This window comes from Triticum aestivum, chromosome 3D, assembly GCF_018294505.1.
Source record: "Triticum aestivum cultivar Chinese Spring chromosome 3D, IWGSC CS RefSeq v2.1, whole genome shotgun sequence".
In the NCBI taxonomy this organism is placed as follows: domain Eukaryota; kingdom Viridiplantae; phylum Streptophyta; class Magnoliopsida; order Poales; family Poaceae; genus Triticum; species Triticum aestivum.
Window position 1 is genome coordinate 16,491,029 of NC_057802.1, and position 16,476 is coordinate 16,507,504.

At 43.8% G+C, this 16,476-nt stretch overlaps 2 protein-coding genes and 2 non-coding genes across 4 annotated transcripts; 2 read left to right on the forward strand and 2 right to left on the reverse strand.

The window, feature by feature from the left end:
* Window positions 1-8,386: 8,386 nt before the first annotated feature.
* LOC123073816 (glycosyltransferase BC10-like) lies at window positions 8,387-10,168 on the reverse strand. The gene is made up of 2 exons (XM_044496842.1): window positions 9,628-10,168; window positions 8,387-9,025 (listed from the first exon to the last, which is right to left on the reverse strand). Exons 1-2 carry the CDS (start codon window positions 10,147-10,149, stop codon window positions 8,387-8,389), a joined length of 1,161 nt encoding a protein of 386 aa, XP_044352777.1. The 5' UTR covers window positions 10,150-10,168.
* On the forward strand, window positions 9,531-9,603 carry TRNAF-GAA (transfer RNA phenylalanine (anticodon GAA)). Its single transcript has one exon. It is a non-coding gene; the product is annotated as a tRNA-Phe (tRNA).
* A 4,046-nt stretch (window positions 10,169-14,214) lies between the features above and the next one.
* LOC123076057 (glycosyltransferase BC10-like) lies at window positions 14,215-15,957 on the reverse strand. The gene is made up of 2 exons (XM_044498504.1): window positions 15,385-15,957; window positions 14,215-14,850 (listed from the first exon to the last, which is right to left on the reverse strand). Exons 1-2 carry the CDS (start codon window positions 15,955-15,957, stop codon window positions 14,215-14,217), a joined length of 1,209 nt encoding a protein of 402 aa, XP_044354439.1.
* TRNAF-GAA (transfer RNA phenylalanine (anticodon GAA)) lies at window positions 15,288-15,360 on the forward strand. Its single transcript has one exon. It is a non-coding gene; the product is annotated as a tRNA-Phe (tRNA).
* Window positions 15,958-16,476: the final 519 nt, after the last annotated feature.

The window sequence follows — 16,476 nt, forward strand, 5'->3', positions numbered from 1 at the left end:
CATAGAACATTCATCGAGCAAGATCATCATGAACAAAAATATCACACTAATTTCTATGAAAATAATTCTCTTCCATCTCATATCATCTCCACGAAACATCTATCTATCACATCTAAAAAACATAGCACATTTCAAAATTTAAAACATCATGCATATTACATTTCATCCATCTATCTATTCTTTTAAGAAAACATAGCACATTTCCACATGACATCTCATACATCTCATCTAAAAAACAGAGCACATATATCTATCTATCCATCTAACATGCATCCATCTATACATCTATCTAATAAAAGATTAATAAAAAAGCATGGGCATATGAAAATCCATCTATCTATCCATCTAACAGAGTATGAGCAGTGGCGGCAGCGGCAAGAGCACGCAGCGGCGGCAACCATGAGCACGGGGAGGGGGTGAGCTCACTGAGGGCAGCGATGCACGGGGAGGCCGTCGTGGCTTGGGCATGGGGAGGAGGGCTCGGGGACGAAGGCGAGCTCGGGGGCAGCACGGGCTTGGGGCGGCGCGAGCTCGAGGGTGGCACGGGCTCGGGGGCGGCACAGGCTCGGGGGCGGCGCGGGCTCGGGGCGACGAGGCCGAGCGGTCTCGGGGGCGGCGATGCACGGGCAGCCTGGCAGCATCGTCGGAGGAGTGGACGAGGAGATCGATCGAACCGAGAAGGAAACTGCTAAGTGTTGCTTATATACACAAAGCATTGGTACCGGTTCGTGGCACCAACCGGGACCAATGCCCCCCTTTAGTCCCGGTTGGTGCCACCAACCGGGACCAAAGGCCTTGTGCTGGCGCGGTGCGGTGGGATGTTTAGTCCCACCTCGCTAGTTGAGAGAGCTCGAGAGTGGTTTACAAGCGTTGTTGCGCCCACCCTCTCGAGCTCCTCTCAACTGCAGGCTTTCGGGCCTAATCTGTCACTCCTTGCCTATGGGCCTACTGGGCCTGCCGCGGGCCTGAATCCTGGCCCATGGTTGGGTTTCTAGTCGTATTCAGGCCGTGGTGGCCGAGTAGGTGGCATTTTTTTATTTTTTTTTCTAGTTTTTTGTTTTCTTTTTTGCTTTATTTGTTTTATTTTGTTTCTACTTACAGCAAAATACTTACTGTTTTTAGTGATTCTTTTTTGCTTTTAGGTAATAAAAATTATAAACTTTCTCTTAGTGCCATTAGTTTTCCAATTTGAATAGTTTAAATTTGATTTTTTTGAAATTTGTGCGAATCACTAGTTTGTGAATAACTTTACTATAAAAATAGATTTTTGAGTGATTCTTTTTCCTGCTATTTAATATTACTGTGTTTTATCATTATATTCGATTTGGTAATTTTTAGGTTATTTGAAATGTCTGTTTTAATCAAAAACATATTTTGTTATTTTAGTTTGCTATTAAAGTTTCAAAAAAAATCATGAAAATTCTTTTTGCTATTAATGTTTTGAACAAAAAATACTTTGATAATTTTAGTTGCATAAATTTTATATAATTTTAGTTTCAAAAATACTAGTGGTTTATAAAAGCTTTTTAGTTGATTCCTTTTGCTATTAGAGTTTCATTAAAGTTTTCTAGTTCATTATTTTTGTTATTAGAGTTTCATTAAAGTTTTCTAGTTCATTCTTTTAGTTCATTATTTTTGCTATTAGAGTTTCATAAAAGTTTTCTAGTTCATTTTTTTTGCTATTAGTTCATTCTTTGAGCTAAATGGCCCTGAAATTGAAAAGCACTTCAAATGAACTCTGAAGAGGTTGAAAGTTGGCAAAAACTGGATGCACTTCATGTACAAAATGGACAATCTCTTTCGAAGTATCAGGGTTTCGGACGAAAACTCATCTGTTACAAAGGGATTTCATTTTTTTGAACTTATTTGAACTCCGGACTTTTTGTGTGTTCAAATTGAACCATTCATAGCCACGTCATCAATTTTCAACCCTTTCTGACTTCATCTGGTATTTTTCATGCATTTACTGATTTTTGTAAGCTAAATGACCCTAAAATTGAAAAGCACCACAAATGAACTCTAAAAAGGTTGAAAGTTGGCATGGTATCATCATTTTACCCACATAGCATGTGCTAAAAAGTTTAGAGGGTTACGGCAAAAAATGGATGCACTTCGTGTACGAAACGGATAGTCTCTTTCGAAGTATCAGGGTTTCATACGAAACTCATCTGTTACAAAAGGCATTTCATTGATCTTGTGATCACCGACGACATCCGCAACATGCAACTCCAATATCATCGACGACATCCGCAACATGCAACTCCAATATCATCTTCTCCTCCTCAATTTTTTTAATTTTTCCTTCAAGTAATTGTTTTCTTTTTCAACTAAATTTAACCTCTCGACAAAAGGGTCGGTTGGATTTTCCGGTTCACATACCTCCTAGATAAAAAAATCTATGTCACGTTGGTCGGCGTAATTGTCATAAACAATAAATGAACCAAATAGTTATAAAAGATAATATATACCACATCCGAATCATAGACAGGACGAGGGCCGACGGAGGCGGATACCAAAACCATCGCACTATAATAACAAACAATAATAAAAGTAAGAAAATTACACAAGTATCTATATAAACCATACAAGTAAGAACTTTTTTTCTTTTAGAAAGAAGATAAGATCAAGAGGCTCACCACGATGGTGCCGGCGACGAGATCGGCGCGGGCGATTGACGGCGGTGAGGATGGGGATGGGACAGGACAGACCGTCAAACCTAGACAAATCTTGAGAAAAATGGAGCTTGGACAAGGAGCTTCGAGAGGAGAAAGCTTAGGTATGGCTCGGGCATTTCATCAAACACCTCATGTGCATAGGAGGTGAGCTAGAGCACCACAAAGCTCTCCCCTCGCCAGCCAGAAAAACAGAGCAGTGGAGTGCTCTGCTCACGGGCGAGGGGGTATATATAGGCATCTCATTGGTCCCGGTTCGTGGCTGGAACCGGGACTGAAGGACCCCCTTTGGTCCCGGTTCCAACCACGAACCCGGACCAATGGTTGTGGGCCAGGAGCAAGGCCCATTGGTCCCGATTCGTGTCTGGAACTGGGACCAAAGGGTCCAGACGAACCAGGACCAATGCCCCCACGAGGCCTGGCCGGCCCCCTGGCCTCACGAACCGGGACTAATGGGCTGGCCCGGCCTGGACCAAAGCCCTGTTTTCTACTAGTGAGTGAGTCCTTTTGTTTTTTGCTTTTTAATTTTTCTGTTTTATTCTTTCTTCTTTGTTTTCTATTTTATCTTAATGCCAAATGTTTTTGTTGAACTTGATATTTAACACATAAATAGTAGGCAAAATTTTGAGCAAGCACTCACAGTTTTAAGTGGTTTAGAGTTACTTAAATATTTGTTTATTTTGAAATGAATCATCTAAGTGTTGTTGGTTCAGTTTTAAATAGGTTAGGGGCATTTAAATAATTCAAATGATGTTGGTCCTGCATGACAATTAATTAGTGATTATTCGCAATTCAACCAACATTTATTTTAAACTTTGATGAAATAATAATCGGACTTGGTATTTGAATTTGAATTTGACTTGTGTTTTAATCAAGTAACAATTTAGCTTAGCAAACATGGTTACATGGCATCATTAGGTTGGGATTACCGTAGCTTAATTATAGGGGTGTTATAACTTTTTGATTCATTCTCATGAGTCACAACCATAAAAGGAGCAACATTATTTGGGATAGATACCTTTTTACATTTCTTTCTCCTTCTTTCCTTTTTCGTCTTCACCATATTATGTGTGGGTTTAATTATTTTTCCCGAGCTTCTTGTCGAAGAGATTGCTTGGATATGAAGCTCCTCCTGGTAACCTGATCCATCATAAGAAATAATATGAGGGAATTGGGAAATCTTTACCCTTTCATTACTATTGCTTTTATATTCTATTGGTTTTCCCTTATTTCTATAATCGGCTATAGAAGCATTCTCATTGCAGTTTACCACATAAAATATGTAGATTTCTCTTAGATTAATTTAAGCATGTTCCGTGAAAATGTATGCTTCAAACCAATGAATTTTATGTGACAATTCTTCATATCTCAAAAATAGACAAAGTTTATTATGAAGTTCAAGGGTGATCATGTCATTGCAATATTTCGGCACGATTCGGTCATGAAAATGTATGCATTGAAAATTACGATGAGCAAATTTATTGCAAAGCACACAAGTAATGGGATGAGGAGAACATAATTTTCTAGCATAATCATCTAATACCTTAAGCCACCATTTAATATTGTAATGTTTATGCTTCTTACAAAATCTATCATCCCCAATTAGCATGTCTTCACAAAGTATGTGCTCTCCACAATAATAGACATGCTTATAAGAAATCTGTTTACCATGGCTAGTGCAATTATCATTAGCTTTATGGATATTCATAGAAAGCATACTAACAACATTACAATCATGCTTATCACTCAAAGAACTCACATTAAATATTTTATTAAATTCTTCTTCTAACAATTTAGCACCATTGTCGGAATCCATATTTTCAAGAATGACATCATAAAGATAAAGAATTTGATGCAACTTCACTTCCAATTTTTTGTTGTTTTCTTTTATAAACCAAACGAGTGAAAAAACATGCCCAAGAAGCCTAGCAGGTTCACGCATAGATTCTTTGCCACATGCATCATGTCGATTGCAGAGCGGACCTCTATGACTTTTCAATAGGGTATGTCCCAAAATATAGATTTCTTCTTTCACATGGGTGCGTGTCTGTCAGTGTCATTTAGAATAGATTCTCCGCCAGGACCCTTTTCAAAGATTACTTTTGAATCCTTGACCATATCAAGTATATGGTCACCAGTACGATGGTCAGGCTTCTTCCGGTGATCTGCCTCACCTTTGAAATGCTTGCCTTTCTTTCTTAATAGATGCTTGATCGAAGAAATCGACGATGTCCCAGGTACACATTTTTCTTACATTTATCCAAATATATACTTACGGTCTCATCAAACAGTGCGTGCATGCATTGTATCCCTTGTTTGTTTGTCCTAAAAGGTTACTAAGAGCAGGTCAATCATTGATGGTTACAAACAGCAATGCTCGTAGGTCAAATTCCTGTTGTTTGTGCTCATCCCACACACATACGCCTTTTATATCCCACAACTGTAAAAGTTCTACAATTAATGGCCTCAGGTACACATCAATGTCGTTGCCGGGTTGCTTGGGGCCTTGGATGAGCACTGGCATCATCATGAACTTCCGCTTCATGCACAACCAAGGAGGAAGGTTATAGATACACAGTCACTGGCCAGGTGCTATGATTGCTGCTCTGCTCCCCAAAAGGATTAATACCATTTGCACTTATACCAAACTAACAGTTCCTTGCGTCACCTGAAAACTCCGGCCACTTTCTCTCAATTTTTCTCCACCGCGACCCATCAGCGGGTACTCTCAACTTTCCGTCTTTCTTACGGTCTTCTTTATGCCATCGCAATAACTTGGCATGCTCTTTGTTTTGGAACAAACATTTCAACCGTGATATTATAGGAGCATACCACATAACCTTGGCAGGAATCCTCTTCCTGGGGCGCTCGCCCTCAACATCACCAGGGTCATAGCGGCTGATCTTATAGTGCAATGCACCGCATACCGGACATGCATTCAAATTCTCGTACACCTCACCGCGGTAGAGGATGCAATCATTAGGGCATGCATGTATCTTTTGCACCTCTAATCCTAGAGGGCAGACAGCCTTCTTTGCTTCGTACGTACTGCCGGCCAATTCGTTGTCCTTTGGAAGCATCTTCTTTAACATTTTCAGGAACTTTTCAAATCCGTTGTCAGATACACCATTCTCTGCCCTCCATTGCAGCAATTCCAGTGTGGTACCTAGCTTTTTCTTGTCATCGTCATAATTTGGGTACAATAATTTCTTGTAATCCTCTAGCATGCGCTGCAACTTTAACTTCTCCTTTTCACTTGCGTAGTTTCTTTTTGCATCAGCAATGGCCCGACCAAGATCATCAGCGGGCTCATCTGATGCCTCTTCTTCAGCTTCTTCCCCCATTGTAGTACCATCGTATTTAGGGAACCTAGGATAGTTGTCATCATCCTCTTATTCTTCATTCTCTTCCATTAGAACCCCTCTTTCTCCGTGCTTGGTCCAACAGTTATAGCCGGACATGAAACCGAACGTAAACAGGTGGACGTGAAAGAATTTTGAGCTAGAGTAATTCCTATCATTCTTACAGACACCACATGGACAACACATAAAACCATCCCACTGGTTTGCCTCGGCCACACGCAGAAAACAATGCACACCATTAATGAACTGGGGACAGCGTCGGTCATCGTACATCCATTGCCGGCTCATCTTCATTACACAACACCAAAAAGACCAAATTAATACAAGTTCATACATAAAGTTCATACACACTTATTCTCATAAAACAACATACAACTATCTAGCGAAAGCATTTAAATGCAACAACAAATGCGATCAAAATCGCAACTAAGGTAACAATTGATCCAACAACATAATCATAACAATCCTCTTTATTAACGGCATATTTTCTAATCTTTCTAATCTTCAAGCTCATTGCATCCATCTTGATCTTGTGATCATCGACGGCATCGGCAACATACAACTCCAATTTCATCTTCTCTTCTTCAATTTTTCTTTCAAATACTCATTTTTTTCAACTAAATTTAACTTCTCGACAAGAGGGTCTGTTGCAATTTCCGGTTCATATACCTGCTAGATAAAAATATCTATGTCAACTTGATGGGCATAATTGTCATAAACACAAAATGCAACAAATAGTTATACAAGATATTATACCACATCCGAATCATAAACTGGACGAGGGCCGACAGAGACGGATATCAAAACCATGGCACTACGTATAACAAACAATCATACAAGTAAGAAAATTATACAAGCAACTACCTAAACATACAAATAAGATTTTTTTTTTCACAAAAATGATAAGAACAAGAGCCTCACCAAGGTGGTGCCGACGACGGGACGACTCTGGCGACGGCGGTGAGGACGGGAAGGCACTTGGTAAACCACACCTGCACATATGCAAACTAAGATGTTAATTTGAGCTCAAATTGCATATAAATCAAATAAACTCCCACATAATTACTCCCAAACTAAAACCCACAAATGACTATACTTATAGAGCATGAAACGAGCTAAACTAGCAATGAGAGATGAAAGGTCAAAGTTGCTAAACTTTTAGAACACTTGGATAGATGGGGTGCCTCAAATCTTCATAAATCTTGGCAAAAATGGAGGATGAACTCGAGCTAGGGGAAGAAAACAGAGAGGAGAGAAAGGAGAATGCTTGGACTCAGGCTGGACGAAGGGTTTATATAGGGACATCTATAGTCCCGGTTGGTGATACAAACCGGGACTAAAGGTCAACCTCTACTCCTGATTTGTGATATCAACCGGGACTAAAGGGGTTCGCGGGGGCCCCAGCCTGACGCCAGCCTGCCACCACCCCTTTAGCCCCGGTTGGTATCACCAACCGGGACTAGAGGTCACAAATGAACCGGGACTAGAGGTGGCCGTGACATCTTTCGCTCCTAGCCGTTGGAACCGGGACTAGTGGTCCCAATAGTCCCGGGCCCAAACCTGACCGGGACTTATGCTTCAGACGAAAACCCTGTTTTCTACTAGTGACTTTATGTAATATGTAGATGACAGACTGATGGTTATTATAGATGCACCCTAGCTTGGATGTGTCTAATATATTTTGCGCAGAGCTCACATACACAGTTGAAGAAAATATATGATCTTGATGTATTTGAAGTTGTATTAATTTGTGGAGGAGAATAATATGTGCACTCTGAATGTCTGCCTGCTGATAACCAGGTTCTCTAGATGAGTGCGTGCAGAACACTACAACCTGAAGAATTAGCTCCTGCAAAATAGGTCTTCTGCGTGCTTGTTGTGAATATTTGCGGTACGAGTCAAAATTCATAATGCACCAAAGTTATTGTGGTCTGATGATCTGATTTAAAGATTTTAAATAATGTATCGTACAAATCAACATTTGAATCTGTACTCCAGGTCATGATTCATCCTGAGGGGATGCACCGTTTATACTTGAACAATATTGTCTATCATTTCGCTTTTCTGAGTATTGCACAAGCCTGAGTAAATATAGGTCAAGGTAACCTAACCTTTTCGACAAATGTATCCTTATACTACAGATTCAATTAATACACGTTCTTATTGAGAAAGACGTACCAACTTCCATTTTGCAATGGATAGCACGCTTGTAAATAATGGACGAGACAATTAACATTTTCTTGGTAGTGAAGAAACAACTATGTTTGCACATAGAATTTTAACTAAATTCTGAGCACATGTCCAATTTTTCTCCCGTTGCAACGCACGAGCTGCTAGTAGATATACAAAATTTCAGCCGAACCCCATGACCTTAGGAGCGAGCTCAAGCAGCTTGGCGAGCGCGTCCCGGGAGAACTTGCGCGAGAACATGAAGCAGAACTCAACCGCCCCGCCGGCACGGCCGTAGCCGCACTCCCCGTTCCCTCGCCTCATCCCCTCCAGCAGCTCCGCCGTGACGTCCCTCACGCCGTAGGTTGCCGGGTGCGGGCCCGGTCTCGGCCAGGCGACGTACGTGAGGGTCCGGTTGGCGGCGCGCGCACCCCAGCCCAGCAGGGTTACCAGTGTCGGCAGGTAGTGCTCCTCCATGTTGCCGATTCCGTGGTCGCCGCGGAACACGGCCATGTAACGCTCCTCGGCGACGAGCTCCACGGCGATCGGCCGGTCCATCTCGAACCATTGCGACCCCTTGCGCCACTGCGCGAGGCTGACGTTGCGTTCGGTGAAGAATGGGACGTGCCGCGCGCGGGTGGGGAAGCTGTCGATGAAGCTGGCGTTGGAGCCAGTGAGGAAGGCGTAGGCGGCCGGGAAGGAGAGGAGAGGAATGCACGTCTCCGACAGCAACGCGAACCGCGCGTTGCCGAGGTCCAGCAGCGCCGTTGCCACCAGTCGCCGCTCCGCGTGCACGAGGTTCATGTCGCCCCAGCTGGTGTTCTGCGTGTACAATGAGATCATCAGGTAACATAGACGCATGTGGGAGCCGATTTTCGTGTTTTGACCTTTTTGCTAAAGTTTAGCCGGATCTGACCCCATCCGGAAGTTTTTCGGAACCTGACACTTTTGCTACCGCCAGGGTCGATGGTCGTAGGGTATAATAGCCTACCGCCAAGGACCCTAGAGGTAGGCAACTTATCCATGTCAGCGCAGTGCTGGTCTACCGCAAAACAGTCTTGCGGTATCCTGTGTACCCCTACTGCATGCATCCGACGGTAGGTGAGTACACACTGTATCTGATACTTAGAAAAATTTGCGGTAGGGCGTGCGTTCCTACCGTCAAGGGCCTTGGCGGTATACTGATAACCTACCACCATCGACCCATGCAGTAGAAAAAGTGTTAGATTCCGAAATACTTTCGGATGGGTCGATTAAACTTTTCGTAAGATCATCAGGTAAAATAGTTTTCATGTATAAAATGGCATAACAAGTAAATTAATCACAAGCGGGGATAGCTCAGTTGGGAGAGCGTCAGACTGAAGATCTGAAGGTCGCGTGTTCGATCCACGCTCACCGCATCACCTTTTTCTTTTGCACGTTACCTGGCTTGGGATCATGCGGCCGTAGAAGACGGAGTCTGCCGGCGGCGAGCCGGTGTAGGCGGGGCTCGCGTGCACGTAGATGGAGTAGAGCCCTTCGTGTCCGGCGAAGAACTTCTCCCACAACGGCCGCAGCGGCAGGTCCCCCCTCACGAGGAACAGGAATGCCACCTTGGGCACGATGCGCCACGGCACGCGGGCGACCCTGGGCACCATGGACGCCCTCCAGAACAGCTCCTCGTCGGTCATGTTGTGCATGAGACCGCCGCTCGGCGCGAGGAAGTCCGCGAACCCCAAGCTCGCCGGCGGGGACGGCGTCGGCTGCTGCGAGGGAGGAGAGGGCAACGGTGGGCCGACGACGCACGCTGTGTCCGGTGATGGCGAGGGCGACTGTGAGGGTAACTCTGTCACCGGCGACGGCGCGGGCGCGTGCGGGGGCAGCGGTGACCGCGACCGTAGGAGAGATGGCAACGGCTGCAGGAAAGGAAGGAGGTAGGAATCGTGGAAGCTGGCGGTGCACACCATGCCGAGGACGAAGCCGATGGAGAGGAGCAGCAGCATGGTGAGCACATTGGGGAGGACGCTTCCTGAGTGGAGGGCTGGCATGGGCTTGGCCGTGCCGCTGGCCATGCTATGCCTCTAGCTTAGCACACGCTTAGGGGAGAAGATGAAGCTCCTGGTTAATAGTACATGGAACGGTAGACCACGTGCTTTGGTTAACATTGCTTCGTCTTGCAAAAAGTTAGTAGTACTATTAATTTTAGGGCATCTTAGACGCTGACCCCAAAACCATCCGCATCCGTCCGGTACGGCCAGGACACTGTAAAGAACATCCAGCGCCAATGATGATCGGTTCGTGGAGCAGTGGACCGTCTTTTTTCCCACAAACTGAAACAAAATCAGGGGACTTTGTGCATCGCCGAGTTGTTCCAAAATTTGAGCTTTTCAAAAATAAAGCGGCATGCCAATGAGGCGGCACATGAAATTGCTAAGTTCGGTTTTATTTGTAGGTCCGACGGGTTGCTTGTTAACTCTGTCCCGCCCTGCGTGGTGTATACTGTAATGAATGATTGTAATAACCTTTTGTTTAATTAATTAATAGAAGGGGTGTTTTCAAAAACAAATCAGGGAACTTTGCTCCGGACACCAGCCACGTAGGACTCCGACATCCCAGGTCCACCCAAAACTAAGTTGGAGCCTTCGCTTTTGTAACTGGTCGTTGTGTTTCCGCGAGCTCAGAAACGAGCGTGGGCGGGCGAGTTGGAGGGGTCTGCGAGGGGGGAAGGAAGGGGTCGAGCCCTACGACGCCGGGAACGAAGTTATACTCGCCGAGGAGGCATAGATGGCCGTCGCGTGGCGATCCCCGGTCATGGACGCGCTCAGGTCGTCCACCCATCCCGGTGAACAGAGGAAGGAGATGAGGGGGGAGTGGGGCTGGGCCATGCACTGTGCACGTAGAACCCAGTCCAACAGTGAGTTCTTTTTGCTTTTTCTTTTTATGTTTTATTCTTTCTTCTTTGTTTTCTATTTTATCTTAATACCAAATGTTTTCGTTGAACTTGATATTTAACACATAAATAGTAGGCAACATTTTGAGCTAGCACGCACAGTTTTAAGTGGTTTGGAATTACAATAATATTTGTTTATTTTGAAATGGCCAATTTAAATGTTGTTGGTTCAGTTTTAAATAGGTTAGGGGCATTTAAATAATTCAAGTGATGTTGGTCCTCCATGACAATTACTTAGTGATTATTCGCAATTCAACCAACATTTGTTTACATTTTGATGAAATAATAATCTGACTTGGTATTTGAATTTGAATTTGACTTGTGTTTTAATCAAGTGGCAATTTAGCTTAGCAAACATGGTTACATGGCATCATTAGGTTGGGATTATTGTAGCTTAATTATAGGGGCGTTACAACTTTTTGATTCATTCTCATGAGGCACAACCATAACAGGAGCAACATTATTTGGGATAAATACCTTTTTACATTTCTTCCTCCTTCTTCTTTTTTCTTCTTCTTCACCACATTATGTATGGGTTTAATTATTTTTCCCGAGTTTCTTGTCAAAGAGATTTGTTGGATATGAAGCTCCTCCTGCTAACATGATCTATCATGAGAAATAATAGGAGGGAATAGGGAAATCTTTTCCCTTTCATTACTATTGCTTTTATATTTTATTGGTTTTCTCTTCTTTCTATAATTGGCTATAGAAGCATTCTCATTGCAATTTACCACATAAAATAAGTAGATTTCTCTTAGATTAATTTAAGTATGTTCTGTGAAAATGTATGCTTCATACCAATGAATTTTATGTGACAAATCTTCGTATCCCAAAAATAGACAAAGTTTATTATGAACTTCAAGGGTGATCATGTCATTGCAATATTTGGGCGCGATTCGATCATGAAAATGTATGCATTGAAAATTACGATGAGCAAATTTATTGCAAAGCACACAAGTAATGGGATGAAGAGAACATAATTTTCTAGCATAATCATCTAATACCTTAAGCCACCATTTAATATTGTAATGTTTATACTTCTTACAAAATCTATCATCTCCAATTAGCATGTCTTCACAAAGTCTATGCTCTCCACAATAATAGACATGCTTATAAGAAATCTTTTTACCATGGCTAGTGCAATTATCATTAGCTTTATGGATATTCATAGAAAGCATACTAACAACATTGCAATCATGCTTATCATTCAAAGAACTCACATTAAATATTTTATTAAATTCTTCTTCTAACAATTTAGCACCATTATCGGAATCCATATTTTCAAGAAAGACATCATGAAGATGAAGAATTTGATGCAACTTCACTTCTAGTTTTTTTTGTAGTTTTCATTTATAAACCAAACTAGTGGATAAACAAGAAATGAAAAGATTCAATTGCAAGATCGAAAGATATACTTTCAAGCACTCACCTCCTTGGCAACGACATCAGAAATAAGTTGATGTCTACTATGCAATTTTATTCTTGAAGTCTCTGTTGGACCTTCAAGCGCAAAGTTTTATATGACAGCAACTATTTTCCTCAAGTGGATAATCTAAGATTTATTAATCCGTGGGAAGTGTAGGATGAAGATGACTCTCTCAAATAACCCTGCAATCAAATACAAAGAGTCTCTTATGTCCCCAACACACCCAATATAGTTGTCAATTGTATAGGTGCACGAGTTCGGTGAAGAGATGGTGATAGATGTGTAATATGGATGATAGGAATAGCTTTTTATAATATGAATAAATAAATAAAGCAAAGTAGAAAGTAGCAAAAATGTGTGAAACGATGTCTCAATGCTTAGAAACAAGGCCTAGGGTTCATACTTTCAATAGTGCAATCTCTCAACAGTACTAACATAATTGAATTATATAATAATCCCTCAACATGCGATAAAGAATCACTCCAAAGTTCCTATTGAAGAAAGTATGATGAAAACGTTTGTCAACCTTTATGCTTAGATTTCCCCAATGTCACCACCGAAATCTGCAAGTTGATTACCAAAATATATATCAAGTGATCTCGATAGATTACCTCATTGTCACCACTAGTAACCGCAAGCAAGACTTCAGAGTATTCATTAAGTGGTCTCAAATCCAAAGTATCCAATCCAGCATACAAAACTTCAAAGTGCAAGGCCAATTCATCACAATAAAGATAGAGAGGGAAGAACACCATATGATCAAACTATATTAACAAAGCACATGGTACATCAAGATCGTGTCAAATCAAGAACATGAGAGAGAGAGAGAGAGAGAGAGAGAGAGAGAGAGATCAAATGCATATCTACTGGTACATACCCTCGGCCCGAGGGTGAACTACTCCCTTTTTGTCATGGAGGCAGCGGGGATGATGAAGGCTGCCTCCGGTGATGACCATCCCCCTCCGGCAAGGTGTTGGAATAGGGCTCTAGATGAGATTGCTTCAGAGCAGATGCTTGCGGCGGCAGAAAACTCATCTAGGTCAACTTTCGGGGGTTTCCGGATTTATAGGATTTTTCGGCGTTGGAATCACGCCAGGAAGGTTCCCGGGGGACTCACAAGCTCGGGTAGCGCACCCCATGGGAGGGCGCGCCTCTTGAGCTTGTAGCTCCCCTGGGCATCTTCTAGTCCTTCCCCGATGCTTTGTGGGTCTCTTTTCCGCCATAAAAATTACCGTAAATTTTTATCGCATTTGGACTTTGTTTGGTATGGTTTTCTCCAAAACAAAGAAATAGGCAAAAAAAAAAGAACTGACACTGGATACTAGATTAGTATGTTAGTCCATAAAAATAATATAAAAATGTGTAACAATTTAAAATTATTGTAGGCATGAATACTTCAAAATTATAAATACTTTGGAGTCGTATCAACATCACAAGTTTAATTCCTCCTCGTCCTCGAGTAGGTAAATGATCAAAGAAATATTTTATGAAGTATGAATACTAGAACAATGCAAAAATTCGACCAATGATAATTTCAATCACTTTTCTTAGCATCATAATAAAAAAACGCCACGACCTTCTGTAAAAAGACAAATACAACCATTTCTTTTGCGGAAAAAACATACACAAACTAGCGACTATTATACATACAAAATTTCAGCCGAACCCCATGACCTTAGGAGCGAGCTCAAGCAACTTGCCGAGCGCATCCCCGGAGAACTTGCGCGCGAACATGAAGCAGAACTCAACCGCCTTGCCGGCGCTGTAGCCGCACTCCCCGTTCCCTCGCCTCATCCCCTCCAGCAGCTCTGGTGTGACGTCCCTGACGCCGTAGCTCGCCGGGTGCGGGCCCGGTCTCGGCCAGTCGGTGTACGTGAGGGTCCGGTTGGCGGCGCGCGTGCCCCAGCCCAGCAGGGTCACCAGCGTCGGCATGTAGTGCTCCAACATGTTGGCGATGCCGTGGTCGCCGCGAAACACGGCCATGTACCGCTCCTCGGCGATGACGTCCACGGCGAGCTCCCGGTCCATCTCGAACCACTGCGACCCCTTACGCCACTGCGCGCGGCTGATGTTGCGCTGGAGGAAAAAGGGCGCATGCCGCGCACGGGTGGGGAAGCTGTCGATGAAGCTGGCGTTGGCGCCGGTGAGGAAGGCGTGGGCAGCCGGGAAGGAGAGGAGAGGGATGCACGTCTCCGACAGCAGCGCGAACCGTGCATTACCGAGGTCCAGCAACGCCGTCCCCAGCAGCCGCCGCTCGGCATCGACCAGGTTCATGTTGCCCCAGCTCGTGTTCTGCGTGTATAAAAAACATAAAGTCTAAAATTCACTTTGGCTCATAGGGGTATATGCACCCATTGTCTAAATACACATTTTAAAAAGTTAAAATATTTTAAGAAAAAACCCGTGTGTACATTCGGACATTATATGTCCGTGCAAAAAATAGACATTTTTTGTGACTTATGTAAAAAAGACAGTTTTCGATGCTTGATTACAGCTATTTACTAGACATTTTTTTATCTTTTTTATACATGCCACAAAAAATGTTCTTTCTTTGCGAAAGTTTATGTGCGAACATAGAATGTCCGGATGTACAAGGGAAATTATCGTTCAGAATTTTTTTACATTTTGAAATGTGTTTTTTTATATATATTTCATAATAGGTGTATCTATACTTATGAGCCAAAATACCAGCTCCAAAGTAAAGCTTAATATCAAGTCAAATAACACAAGCGGGGATAGCTCAGTTGGGAGAGCGTCAGACTGAAGATCTGAAGGTCGCGTGTTCGATCCACGCTCACCGCAACTCCTTTCTTTTTTGTTGGTTACCTGGCTTGGGATCATGCGGCCGTAGAAGACGGAGTCGGCCGGCGGCGAGCCGGTGTAGGCGGGGCTGGCGTGGACGTAGATGGAGTAGAGCCCCTCGTGCCCGGCGAAGAACTTCTCCCACAACGGCCGCAGCGGCAGGTTCCCGGTGACCAGGAACAGGAAGGCCACCTTGGGCACGATGCGCCGCGGCACGAGGGCGACCCTGGGCACCATGGACGCCCTCCAGAACAGCTCCTCGTCGGTCATGTTGTGCATGAGGCCGCCGCCACTCGGCGCGAGGAAGTCGGCGAACCCCATTCGCGCCGGTGGCGGGGACTGCGGCGAAGTGGGAGAGGGCGACGGTGGGCCGACGCCGCACGCTACCACCGGAGTTGGCGATGGCCGTAGGAGAGAAGGCAGCGGCTGCAGGAATGGCGTGAGATGGGATTCCTGGAAGTTGGCGTTGTACACCATGCCGAAGACGAAGCCCAAGGAGAGGAGCAGCATGACGGTGACCACATTGGAGAGGACGCTCCCGGAACGGACGGCTTCCATGGGCTTGGCCATGCTGCTCCTGCTGCTGTTGTTGTCCATGCTACGTCGGGCATAAAGAAATGCGGCTCTTGGTTATTACTTATACATACATGGACACTGGACCACAGCTACGTCGGGGAGACACGTGCAACCGTCCATCCTTGCTTCTATGCTAATTCTACTACATGCAAAAGTCAGTAGTACTCCTAATAATATTATTTTTCAAGCAATTTTAACATGCTCCCTCTTAACCTCTCTTTTCACACGAGATGTAAGAAGATAAAGTTAATCAAACCAACTATTTAGTGCAATCAACGGCTCAGACCTATTTTATACTCTTACCTCTCATGTGAAAAGGGAAGGTGACATTTGGGTGTTTACAGGTTTGAAGCTTCTGATCTACGACTTTCTTCATCGGAGATGGTTGCTACTCTGGTGCGCTGGTCCTATAGGGTCTTAGCACGACGACTTCTCGACTGTCTACTACAACCAGTGGCAGAGACAAGGGGACCAGCAGGGGCCCTGGCCTCCCCTAAGATCACTGATTTGCTGCTAGTTAGTACTTAAACAGTGTATAAT

Coding starts and splice junctions, on each gene's coding strand:
- LOC123073816 (XM_044496842.1), bottom strand. CDS start 10,149: ATGGTGTGCACCGCCAGCTTCCACGATTCCTACCTCCTTCCTTTCCTG. Junction 9,026..9,627: donor GCCGCATGATCCCAAGCCAG/GTAACGTGCAAA, acceptor TTGTACACGCAG/AACACCAGCTGGGGCGACAT.
- LOC123076057 (XM_044498504.1), bottom strand. CDS start 15,957: ATGGACAACAACAGCAGCAGGAGCAGCATGGCCAAGCCCATGGAAGCC. Junction 14,851..15,384: donor GCCGCATGATCCCAAGCCAG/GTAACCAACAAA, acceptor TTATACACGCAG/AACACGAGCTGGGGCAACAT.